At 42.5% G+C, this 12,974-nt stretch overlaps 1 protein-coding gene across 2 annotated transcripts in view; it reads left to right on the forward strand.

The window, feature by feature from the left end:
- Pdzrn4 (PDZ domain containing ring finger 4) overlaps positions 1 to 12,974 on the forward strand; it is a 336,730-nt gene that overhangs the window by 259,194 nt on the left and 64,562 nt on the right. For both annotated transcript variants that reach the window (XM_038342516.1, XM_038342517.1), the window contains 2 exons: positions 5,825 to 6,081; positions 8,679 to 8,781. In XM_038342516.1, coding sequence (XP_038198444.1) covers positions 5,825 to 6,081; positions 8,679 to 8,781 — 360 coding nt within the window. The remainder of the gene's footprint in view (positions 1 to 5,824; positions 6,082 to 8,678; positions 8,782 to 12,974) is intronic.

Genomic DNA, 12,974 nt, shown 5'->3' on the forward strand with positions numbered 1-12,974 from the left:
ACTAAGCAGATATTTGCAGTTACGCTGTAATTGCTTCATTGAAACAGAACTGTAGCAAGCTTGAGATGCCCTTACCAATTTCCAGTTATTATAGTGACATGCATTTGTACAATTTTCTTTATGGTGCTTGATTTCTCACTCATTCCATCTCAAAATCCCTTCACTGAAGTCCCCTTTCCTACAGGATGATTGAGTTCAACTGTACCTCCTCAAGAAACTCCTTTGCATGAAGACTTCAAGCTCTGGCCCAAGAGCTGGCAGATTTTAACACCACAGCTTTCCAGCAGCTCTGCTTCTAAGCCTCTCTGCCCCTTTTTGTCTTTCCCCACATCAGCTTTTCTGTTTCTCACAATGAAAGATTACCTTGTTGACACTGAGCATCAGGGTTAGCTTTCTACTTTTTCTTTCTACCTTTTCTAGAGGGCTTCTCTACTTCCTGTCCTAAATTACAAAGCAAATAAGCTCTGTTCATTGTCCATACAAATTCATGTTTAAGACTGAACCATAGAAGGATCTGGAAGGGAAGGGGAAGCAGGCACGGCAATGAAGTACCAGAATCATAAGGACAGGGCTCATGAAACACCAAACCCCTAATGCTTTAAAATTTCACTACTTGAAAATCTGGTTCTTATAACTAATTATTTATTGATTTGCTGCACAGGTTTCTCACAGAAGGGTAGATATTCTTCGGATATTGTTTCCTCTAGCCCTACCTGCAGAAAACTGAGCAAGGCAACTGCCAGAAAAAAATCCTAATTAATCTATTTTTTTCTGTTGTGAAAGCCATAATTTATAAAATGGTGACCTTTTAGAAGGCTAACAATATGTTGATGAACTTCAAGTGAAGTGAAAAAACTGTTTAGTATTAGTAGTGCTCACATTTTCTAGGAGAGCACGTGGGGCATCAGAGCCTTTAAAGGTCAGAGACCTCTTTACTTTGAGAGATATTAAATGGCTTATGAAAATAGAGGTCAGCCATATGGTAGCTGACAGAAAAGAGCACTGCCCAATAGAGGAGTAAGATATTTGAGATTACATTGATTGTCCTTTTGAAAGATTATATTTGACTGTTCTTAGAGCACAGAATTAAATTTGCATATAAATGCCAGGATTGCGAATGAATAAGTGTACAGGTCATAGACTAAACAGCAAATGATCTTCTGCATAAATGTTAATGGTATTGGTATACACTCAATGTTGCCATGAGAACTAGTTGGTATTTTTGCATGCCAAAATGCTTTTCAGTGAATTTTACATTTCTGCAGATTTTATTATACAGACTAAAATTGTCAAAATTAACCTTAACGCATAGGTACACAAGGAATGATTATGGAAACTCATTTTAATATAATATTTATTTTAGAGAGTTTTATACATGCATGAGGTGTATTTTTGTCATATCTACCCCCCACCTTGCTGCCATCCAACTTTCTGGAATCCTCATTACATATCTCCTTCATGACATCATATCTTCTCTTTCTCTGTTTTTCCTCACTGAGTCCATATGCTGCCCGTACACCTGCATGTCATCCACTAGAGCTCTGGAAGCCTCTATCATATAATGGTAGAAGATTGTTTTGGGTTTTCTTGTTTGTTTCCTAAAAGTCTCCTATATTTGGATTGGCACCTCTTTTGTTCACTCTGGGAAATGTTCTCTTATGATTCTTTTTAAAATGTCTTCTATGCCTTTAAAACAAGATTATACTTCTATGACTAATAAACTCAGGTTTGTTATTTTCCAGAGTGTTACTTGTATATGGAAATGCTTACTGGGGACTTATTATTATTATTACTATTACTATCATCATTATTATTATCGTCATCATCATATCTTTGTCCTGGTTAGATTGCTTCAGTTCCTCCTTCACCGTTCAAGCTCCAATAATCTGTTTTCTCTGTAATGTATTCTGTTAATGAGATTTTGGAGGGTTTTTTTTTTTTTTTAAATTTGACTCACTGTGCTTTTTTTTTGCAAGCATTTCAAATTCAATTTTCTCCAGTATTTCTCTTTTTGTTGAATTCCTCTTTCATATCATCCATAGCCTTTCTTATTCCGTTAGGCTCTTTGTTAGTCTCTTTGAACATTCTTGTAATCACTATTTTGAGTTCTCTGAGCCTTCATCTAGTCACACTGATAGCTTTGTTTTATAGACGTTATACTTTTTTTTTGTTAGGTTTTTTTTGGGGGGGTTACACATGTTACTTCATTGTGTTAGTTTTTATTAACTACATTTATTTCAGTGTAGTATTTGCAATTGTAAAATAATACTTGGGTGCAGTGGACTTGAATGTGTTGTTCAGAAAATAATTCCTCAGTTCAGGAGCTCAGGGTTCCTGGTGCAAGCTCTGGATTATCCCCTAAGTACTATGTTAAGTGGGAGAGGAATCCCAGGTAACATCGCTACTATTCAAATGTACTAGTCAATTAATAACAATGGCCTCCTCGACCTCAGTAACTGTGGGGAAGCTAACTAACCAGAGAGAATGTGGAGTATATTCAGATTTTAGTTAATGCGATTAGAAGTCTGGGGAAAGTAGGGTGGGTAAGGAGGAGAATTAAATCTTGTGTCAACTTTGTGAAGCACAGGGAGGGGAAAGTCAGGATACTGTGTGGTAGATCACCAATGGGAAGTGAAAGGGGAGGATGCAAGGCCTAGAAAACAACAGAAAAGAGGGACATAGGAATGGGGGTTTATGAGATGAGCTGAAAAGTGTACTAAAGAACGGTTAGAGGGAACTGGGTGGATAATCACAGACAATGCTCTCAAAACCCCAAGAAATACACAAACGAGAACAAAACCATCATGACACGTGTATGCAAGAGTGGAAATTAAGTAGAAAGGCATAAGAAATCAAGAGAAGATGTCGTGCTGGTAGAGCTGTCGTGAGTTGAAGGGTGAGCTTCTCAGATCCTTTTGTCTCCAGAAGACTCTGTGTGGTACTGGTAACTCCCTGGGGCCCCTGGCTTCTACCGCGGCCTCCTCTGGTTCTGCAGATCTGGAGCCTATGAGGAACAGCTTTATTTTCCCCGTGCACTGCTCTCTCCAGGGCAGCTTCCCAGGCAGGTTGATGTGGTACCAGTTGGAGCGGGTTTCCAGCAGATCTCCGGTCTTAAGTCTTCCTGCCTGTTTCTCTGCAGAGACTTCCACTAGCTCCAGTCAGCCGTCTATCGACATTATCTTTCTGCAGAGCAAAAGCTTAGTGTGTTTTAAACTCTTCTTTCATAAGGTTCAGCAGCAGGGTTCCTATTCTCCTACCTTACCTGGCACACTCCACAGATTCTGGAAACTCAATTTTTAAAGTTGTTTTTGCTTTGAAGGTCACTAAAACAAACACAAATGCTGAACATAAAACTTAGGTTAACCCAGTCAAGACATCGAGCCCCCTCAGGGGAACACTAGATTAATGACATTGTCTGTCTATCGCTTGCTGGCAGACACACTTTATGCACCAGTAGATTCTAATGTGTGACTGTGGCAAACCTGGCGACACATTTCCCCTTTCCTTAGACATTGCTTGAAGCGCCTTCCAAGGGGTGTAGTACTTCACCCTGTCACTGACAGGAAGTGGTTGCTTTTGATGCCAGACTGTCTGAAAGGTAACATAGCAAGACAGTTCCAGGAGAGGGTAAATCGGTAGGAAGACACTAGGAGTTTTTTTTTTTTTTTTTTTTTTTTTTTTTTTTTTTTTTTTTTTTTTTTTTTTTTTTTTTTTTTTCAGAGAGAAGTAGAGTAGAACACAGCAAGAAAAAGTGCACTAAATTCTAAATTTAAGGGTAAAAGACTTGGGGAAATGAGGCGGCAGTTCTCACCTCCATTCTGACCCTGGAAGCTTCTCAAGTGCTGCTTGTTAATTCTCTCATGAATACTGGCCATACTGGGCGACATGGAAGATGGCAATGTTCGTCACTGGGCTGGGGTTGTACTCCTGCATTCTGGCCTCTGTTTCTGATTCTCTGTCTATCCTCAGGGGGATGCTGGCAGCCCTAGCCCTGGGGCACAGTCACCTAGAACAAGCTCAAGGAATGAACAGCTGTTTACCTAAGTGTCCTATGTCTACATACCCTCCATGACCAAGTTAAACAAGCCAAGCTGCTGCCAGTGAAATCTTAGGATCTTTCTCCAAGTTCAGTGCACAGAGACAAGAATCGGAATGTGAACGCGTGGGCTGGTGAATGTGTGCCTTTCGCTAAGTGCCAATCAGATCGCCATCTGAGTTTCCCTAATGATCCAACAATGGAACTGGGACGTGTTTTGCTGGTCTGGAAACTGAATTGCTCATTTTCTGAGGGAACATTAACTCTTTCAGGGTCCATTGAGCAAATTAGCTCTCCTAGATCATTAAACTTGTCTCGCTATGACATGATGCCTTCACCTAGCATCGTATCATCATCCCATGACCTCACACTTGCTCTGAGCAGACACACTTTCTTTGTCTACTCCGGGAGAGAGAATGTGCTCATTTGAATGTAAGCAATTGTTACACAGCCAACATGACGTCCTTCCCTCGTTAGATACTCTCGGGGCTCTTTGAGAGTTTGCCAGCTCATGGCAGATATCACTGCTTCACCAACAAACCAGTGGCTTAGACAGATGTCTGATTGACCCCGTTTAGGATGTTTGGGACATTATGTTGCTGCTAAATATCTCTTCATATTTGCAAAAGCCAAGATTGATTAATTTCGCATAGTTCTGCATTCTAGAGATGTTTATTAGAAGACCCTCCCCTGACAGGTTATGTTACCAGGACCTATTTGAGGGCAATAGTGTGACACCATTTAAGAGCAGTCTGGGAGAGAGGAGAACTGTGCAGAAAGTTTGGATTCTACAAACACTGGGGGACATCGATGGCCTTTAGAAGGCAGATAAGGAAGAGTCCCACGAAATGCAAATGGCCTGTCACTGTTGATAATAAGGGAGAAGGGATGGCAACTTCCCCCATCTTTTATGTCTGCAGCTATCTTGATGAGTTAGGTGCGGAAACGGGTGAGGACGCTGAAGGGGTGGGGCATCCTCTCGCTAAGGGATTTAGAACAGTGCTCATTTTAAGGATGTCAGAGTCATCTGGGATCTTATCAAAACGCTAACTCAGCCTTGGCAGGTCTGACATAGATTCAGGGATTCTGCATGTTCACAGTCTTCTCCATGATGTTGATACTGCTGGCTGATGGACCACGCTGAATTGTGATGGCTTTATATGATGCATACTTTCAATAACATGGTCTTGAATAGCATGAATATAATAAAATTGTACAATATCCTAAAAAAGTAAATTTCAGATGGTTTTTAGTTAAATACTAAAAATATCACAAAAGATTGGTATTTTTTAAGTGTTGTATGCTTATATATGTACTGTTTCTACCAAGATTTTTTTTTTTTTTGGTTTTTGCGAGACAGGGTTTCTTTTGTAGCTTTTGGAGACTGTTCCGGAACTAGCTCTTGTAGCCCAGGCTGGCCTCGAACTCACAGAGATCCGCCTGCCTCTGCCTCCCACGTGCTGGGATTAAAGGCGTGCGCCACCACCGCCCGGCTCTAAGCTGAAGATTTTGACCAATGTAAAAACTTTTCATTTTCTGATGTAGTGTTAAACCATTAAAACTTTATTAACAATTCTGATGGTATTTTATTGATCAACTCCAGATACTTCATAAAACTGTAAAAGTGGTTTTTTCTTCCTAGTTTGTTGATTCCTTATGTTGGCAGATAGTTCAGCAAATGTTGATGTCTGATTAAATAATCCTTCAAACAATTCATATGAACGCTGCTCAATCTGTTTTGGAAGCCTTCCTTTCTTTAAGACGTGCACTGCCCTTGTGTCTTCATAGGTCAATGGCAAGGATCTGTCAAAGGCCACCCATGAAGAGGCAGTGGAAGCTTTTCGAACCGCCAAGGAGCCTATCGTGGTGCAGGTGTTAAGACGGACTCCCCTCAGCCGACCGCCATACGGCATGGTCCCGGAAGTCCAGCTCATGAATGCCAGCACACAGACGGACATCACATTTGAACACATCATGGCTCTGGCCAAGCTTCGACCCCTCACTCCTCCAGTGCCAGACACCTGTCCGTTTCTGCTTTCAGACAGGTATCTATCTCTCCTTCTCTCTTTCCTCCTAATGCCTTGTTTGTTGGTCATTCGCCGTCTAAAGCAGGCATTAGAAAGAGCCAGGTCCCCCAGAAGTTGACAGTTCAGGGACAGACTCCCAGCTCTGTTTGGAAATATCTCCCCCACTGCGTGTGTGCTCTCAGTTAGTTCTCAGCTATCCCTGCCGCTCTCCTACCTGGTGACACAGTTAGCTGTGCTCTGGAATCGGACTTCCGGAGGCACAGTGAGAAGCCCAGCTCTGCTTCCCTAGCCTTGTTCTCTCTACCCCAAGGCTCAGAGTAAAAGTCAGGGCAATAACTTTTCTCACCAAAGCTGCCAAGAAGCCTCATTAAGGCTCAGGTGAAAGTGACATGCTGGCACCATGTTCTCCTCCCTGAGTCACCTCTCTCTCCCTGGCTTTTCCTTTCTTTACAAAAGAATCCAGGAAATTGATTTAATTCAACTACAATTCTCCAAAGAAACCAATTACCAGATGTATTGAGATGCAAACAAGGAGTCTTGCTTTTCACAGAGTAAATAAACACAGCACTCTGAAATAAGGTGCAATTAAAGGAATTTTCCTCTTAATTTTATAAAATTTAAAGGCGGGGTGTTTTATTTAAATAATGTCACCTGTCTGGTTTTGGTCCCACACATTGTGTTCTCTGTGTTAAGTAATTTTCACACATTGCCCAGAGTTGCTTGCTAAGAGCAATGGTCCCTTCAGGCTGCATTTTCACTGCTTTCTCTATCCCAGCTTCTAGTTTGTAAAACACCCATGTTAGTGTGCCCGGTCCCAGCCTACTAGTCACTTCCGTAGCCCGTTTCAGTGAGTCACGGGCACACAGCGGGCTCTCCTGGGAGCCCTAAGGAACACTCATAGGAGCCCCAGTCTTGCCTCCAGCCAATTAATTAAGACATTTTAGAGTGGATTTGCGCAACAACAATTTTCCAAACATTCCTCAAGGCAATTCTAAGGTCGAAGCAAGTTTTTGAAACTGTGTCGAGACTTCAGCTTGCAAGAGGACACAGCCTGTGGTGTGTGTGTGTGTGTGTGTGTGTGTGTCTGTCTGTCTGTCTTCATTCCCCCACTACATATTCAGTAACTTTTGTACCAAGTACAAAAAAATGAAACGGTGAACCGCTGTAAAGCCAGTAGCCCCTAGTATTTCTATTTTGCATTGGGAATGAACAATAAACAAACAAATGAAATTCATGCTTTCTTGAGTAGAAAGTTAGCTTTTATTACCTGACTTGAATACGTTTCAGGAAATATTCCAAGTGTTTTACATGCCTGCTCTATTGAGTCCTCGTGGCAGCCTTGGGAGAGAGTTCCTGTATTATTACCTTCCCGATGTTGCAGATGAGGAGACACATGTGAGGCGCTTGGCTAAGACCACACAGCGAGGAAGTTCCAGAGTCTGACTTCTGCTTTGGGTGGAGACTGGCATCCCTTGAGTGGTGTGGACAGATACTTCCCCCAAGTCCTGTAGCTCTCCACTTTGCTGCAGCATCTCTGTCCTCACCAAGTGACCCCACAGTGTGCATATTTTTCTTTTAATTATTTCCTTATACTAAAATTGCCACTCTACTGCCTTCCTCATTCATTAAGGCAAGAATTAGAATCTGTGCATGAGCATGTTTCCAGCCCTTGGCCCAGAGCCTGGCATCTGGTGGGCACTCAGGAAATGTTTGTGAAATGACTGAGGTCTTCCTTATGGCAGCGTTCCCTTCTTACCAGCTGAAGAGCAAAGGGAACACATCAATGCCCCAGACAAAGAGCTGTCACCTTCTCCTTGTTTGCAGAGCAAGGGGGGTGTATCCACCCATTAGACAAGCAGTCAGGATGCTCCCTTGTACCGCTTTTGCTGTCTGGTCTCACATCACTTAGCTTTAGCCAAGCAGCAGCCATAGAAGTAGTAAGAAGTTGCAGGTGAGAATTTAATCCGACCCTGTAAGAGGACATCAACAAAGGACTCACCGTTTAGACAAAGCAGGGCTAGCATATGCTAATTGAACTTGCTGGACAATGTCCACAATAGCAGAGATCTGTCACCAGGAATGTATTTATTATTTGTGCGCATGCCTTTTATCAAAGGGGAGGGTTGGGCCATGAGAGAGAACATGAGGTAGAGTCCTGAGAAACAGACAGCAATGTGGATATATTTTATCATCTGAAAAACGTATGCTTTTGAAAACGACAATGAACAGCCAGATTGGACCTGTGGCCTTGCACCATCGTAGGCAGCAATTTTAAATGAAACATGCCTATGAAGGGGTTGTCACGCTCAGGGCAATGGAAGCATGTCAGACAGTCCATGAAGCACCATGAACAATGGGAAAATTCACATTGGTGTCTTTGCAAAATGGAACTAGAGCCCAGAGCCGTCCCCCTAGCCTTCAGAAATAGGGCATTTGATGGGCTTTACCAATGGGGAGAAAGAAAAGCAAGGGCTTCTATTGAAGGCAGAATCACTTTAGCCATAAACAGATCTTACTCCTGAGCTGGAAAGGCTAAGGTGACATTCCAAACTCCATTTTAATCATGGAGACAATCCGTGGGATTCATAGTTACCTTGCCGCTGCCTTCCCCACAGCTGCCACTCTCTCCACCCAATGGAGCATGGATTTTATGAAGACAATGAGTACGTCCCCAATTTGCCACCTGAGGCAGAGAGAGCAGAAGACTTCGAGTATGAGGTAAGACCATCTTCGTTCATGTTTCTTCAATACGCTGAGGTTGAGGGGTTTGGCATAACAAAGAAATTCATTTAGTCTCAGAAAGAGCGTGTCAACTGTATGCCTAGAATAAGATCTTTCAAATAGTTTGGCATTAGTTACTTATCTGTAGTATTTTAAGTGTATTGCAGAATATTTGTGTAGTGGTTTCAGCTTGACTTACAACTTTATTGTTTTTTTTGTATGTATATGTGTGTGTGTGCAATATATACCCACAGTTGCGTGTGTGTGTGTTTTATGACAGCTACATTTACCCTTTTTAGCATAAGTGACTTTTTGGAAAAAAGGAAATTGTTATATTTTCCTGTGTAGTCTGGTATTAATTGGTTAAATGTATTTCATTTCATTATATTCCCTTTCTCAAACCTATGTTCTCTGTGTTGTGATTCAGGTGTGAATGAGGAAGGGTGGTTTCATGACTGCATTAGGAACAGAGACAGAATCTGTTCAGCCCTGGTTAGGCCGTGAAGCATCCTTGCATGGATCATTAGGCCGTCCATGTGCAGCTGGTAACACTTTGCAAAGCCCAGCTAAGGACTGCTAACACATATCACAAAAGCTAGAGGGCTTCTCTTGGCATTTCTTTACTTCTGCAGCCTATAAATCTTGGCTTTGGCGTACGTTGACATTTGGAAATGCAGTAGATTAAAGACGAGAAGCGGCTGGCAAACAGGGAAGGCACCCACAATTATCTGCCCTTTACTGCCTCAGATGATGTCATACAAGTTCAGCAAAGTGTCCTTTCCATGTTACCAGCAGGAAATCCTGAGATCTCTTCCCTTAGGAGGATCTGAAATCAAATAAGGCCAACTCAGCGGAGCTCACCCAAAGCAAACAGGCGTTTATTTGAAATCTTCCCTCTGCAAAAGCCATCAGCAGTGGTTATGAAATTCATTACTTCCCCGCACCTGGGCTTTGCAGAGATGTGCACCGACACCTAGTATCTGACTTTTGTCATTGCTGCTTGTGTTAAATTTTTATCTTCTGCTGTCCCTAAAAAACAATTTTAGAAACTTGCTCACATATAGACACACACTAAGATAGCCATGAAATTTTATCTAATCATCAAAAGTGACAAAATTGACTCACCTATGCAAATAATTTAGCATAAATCCTTTTTCAGCTGATGTATATTGGGTTTAGGAGTTGGAATCACCTACATGACTTCAACTTTTTATTGAGTTTGTGTCTTATAGCTTTATTAAAATAAGACCAATGTTTTAGGTATACCTGGGAGGAAGCTAAGCATGTTAACAGAAAAAAAATCTGTTAATTAATAAACATCTCATTGAAATACCATAATGCAGACAGATTTTCTTCCAATTCTATAGGACATAGTGGGGCTGAACCATACGCTCATTTTAGGAGGTATTTTTCTTTAGTAGGATGCCACCATCAAGACAGTGACATTGTTAAATGTTTAGATAAGCTCTCTATAGTCTGTAATCTCAAATAATCACACCATCATTATTTTGCTGTCTACTGTGATTTTTGTTGCTAAATGTACATTTCTGAATGATATAAAGAATGTTCTCGTGCTTGGTGATGGTGGTACACACCTCTAATCCCAGAATTTGGGAGGCAGAAGCAGGCAGGTGTCTGGGTTCAAGGCCATCCTGTGAGTTCCAGGATAGCCAGGGCTACACAGAGAAACCCTGTCTCAAAAAGGTAAAACAGAAAAAAACACACCAAGAATGTTCTTATGAATTTAAAGATGGAATTCAAACATTTTCTATGACAGTGTTCAGCTAAGATACCACACACACATGAGAACACCACACATGGTTAATGGTCAGGAGGAGACACAAGCAAATGCCTGAAGGATGTCACCTAATTTAATAGAAAACAATTGTTCAACCCAGAGCTCTTCAGTTTGCTATGGTAACACACAGGAGTGGCTCACGGCAGTCCTTGTGACACATCAAGTTGATTATAAAATCTAGTCCACCCACTGCCATCAGCAGAGACTGCCCTGAACACAACCTGCAGAGGGGAGATCTAGAAATGCTGACCCTGTCTTCATCTTTTGTACAGTTACTGTTGGACCTGACAGCTGGCCAGTGGGGTGTTTCTGTGACTCAGATGCACTAAATTCCTCTGGGCTTTCATCATCACCCTATACATCCAAGGGTGAGATGAATGTGAGCCTCAGGAATGAGCAGCGTTTGCCAAGTACAGGAGACAGATCCTGCGGTCAAAGTGGAGGCTCCAGCTCAGAATGAGAGAGTGTTGGTTCTTTTCTTTCTAAAAACGCATATCACCCTGGCAGTCTAAAAGGCAGGAAGCCCGCACACACATACTTTGATGTCCTTTCACACATTCGTTTGCACCAAGGTGCTCAGCGCAGCTAAGGACAAACGTGGTAATGCTCCTGTCTTCCTAGCCCCATGTAGCTTCATTTCTAGGGAAGAGATGTGGACAAGGAACATACAAACATGTAGTGACCGTAAGAGTGGGTCACTGAGGAGGCAGAATCACGGGATTGGGACAGGTTGCTCCTACCTTATCATAGTGGTCAGGGAATTTTTTTCTCATAACTTACCCAGGGAAATGGAGAGATGGAGTCACATGGGAAGAACTTTCCAGAAAGAGGGAAATGCAAGCCCAAGCAGCCTTGTATTAACTGCTTTTATATTGTCGTGAAAAAATACCAGGCAACTTAGAGAAGACAGGGCCTGGTTAAGAACCCCTGACTGTGGAATGAGGTCATGGTGGCTGGAGCAAAGGGTGGTGGTCTAAGCTCACCTCCTAAACTGTAGGCTGGAAGCTGAGAACAGAGTGGTCTGGAAGTGAGAGAATTCCTTAAACTCTCAGAGCCCGCCCCGAGTGACACACTTCTTCCAGCAAGGCCACACATCCTAAGCCGCCCCAAACAGTGGCACCAACTGGAGACTAGGCATTTAAATGCCCGAGCCAAGACCATAGGGAGCATTCCTCACTCAAACCACCATAAGGCATAGAATAGGGAGCTTAAGAAACAAGAAAATAATGAGGTCATTGCTCCTCCAGCTGAAGGCCACACCTGAGTGGGAGGAGATGAGGAAACGAGGTGCTGTCTGGAGTGGCCTTGGCCTTTGCCTCTGAGATGGAGTTACTGGAGCAGAACAGGGCCAGGTGCTGACCCCTGCCATAGCACTCTGGCAGTGGGGTGGGCATGGCAGGGGAGGAGCAAAGGCTTCAGCAGAGAAACCAGTTGAGAGGGAGACTTCTACCTGGGTGATGTTGGAAATGAGGCAGAGCACAGTTTGTAAGGCTGACACCCAAGCAGCCCTCAGGCTGTGTCTACATCTCTGTACCCATGTCTTACCTTGTTGTCTAACAGTGTCCTGTGTAGTATTTTTTTTCTGACTTTAAAAAAAAAAACAAGGCAGGACGAAGCCTACAGACACACAGCTGCTGAGGGGAGCATAGCAGCAGCATCGCCGTGCTACAGACTGCATTCTGCGCCTGCTGCTTGCCCCAGTGCAGACCATGCAAGGATCTGGTCGCGTTTTTACAAGACTGACTTAGGGCTCAGACCCAGAGCTGATGATATACATACAGAGAGATTTTAGTACATGAATTATTGAGCCAATAGAACAGTAACTATTTTAAGAATACACATATAGAATATTTTAAACATGCAAATCATTAAAATGGATAGATTACCAGCTTCCCTTAGAGCCAAGAGGGACAGTGACTCTTTCTTCGGGGATGTTTTAGACCATGTGGCAACGTTATGATGACTCTGGTGTATTAGGGATTTCTATAAAATGTTAATGGCACCCACTCCTCACCATGACCTATCCCTGCTTTCCCCAAGAAAAAAAAATATTTGACTGGTTTTAAAATTCCCCCACTGTGCTTCAGAACATCTCAGAGGACCAGTCTCCACGAAAAGATTCACAGCTTGGCATTTCTCTGTAAAAAAAAAAAATGATGGCACTTGTTCTCTAATTAAAAAAGATATATGATTTTAATTTTATTTTTAAGGGGGAAAAAAGGAAAAATATCGAATATAAACATTGTACCCATCTCTTCAGAGCTAGGGTGCTGCCTGTCAGGGGACCAGCGAGGACTAGGATTCTTTATTCTCACTGTTCATTTTTTCTCCGTAGAGCCAGCCACGGTTGACATAAATCATAAATAGCCCTCAGCAAGTCAGAAGCAGGACC

This window comes from Arvicola amphibius, chromosome 9 (assembly GCF_903992535.2).
Source record: "Arvicola amphibius chromosome 9, mArvAmp1.2, whole genome shotgun sequence".
Classification (NCBI taxonomy): Eukaryota; Metazoa; Chordata; class Mammalia; order Rodentia; family Cricetidae; genus Arvicola; species Arvicola amphibius.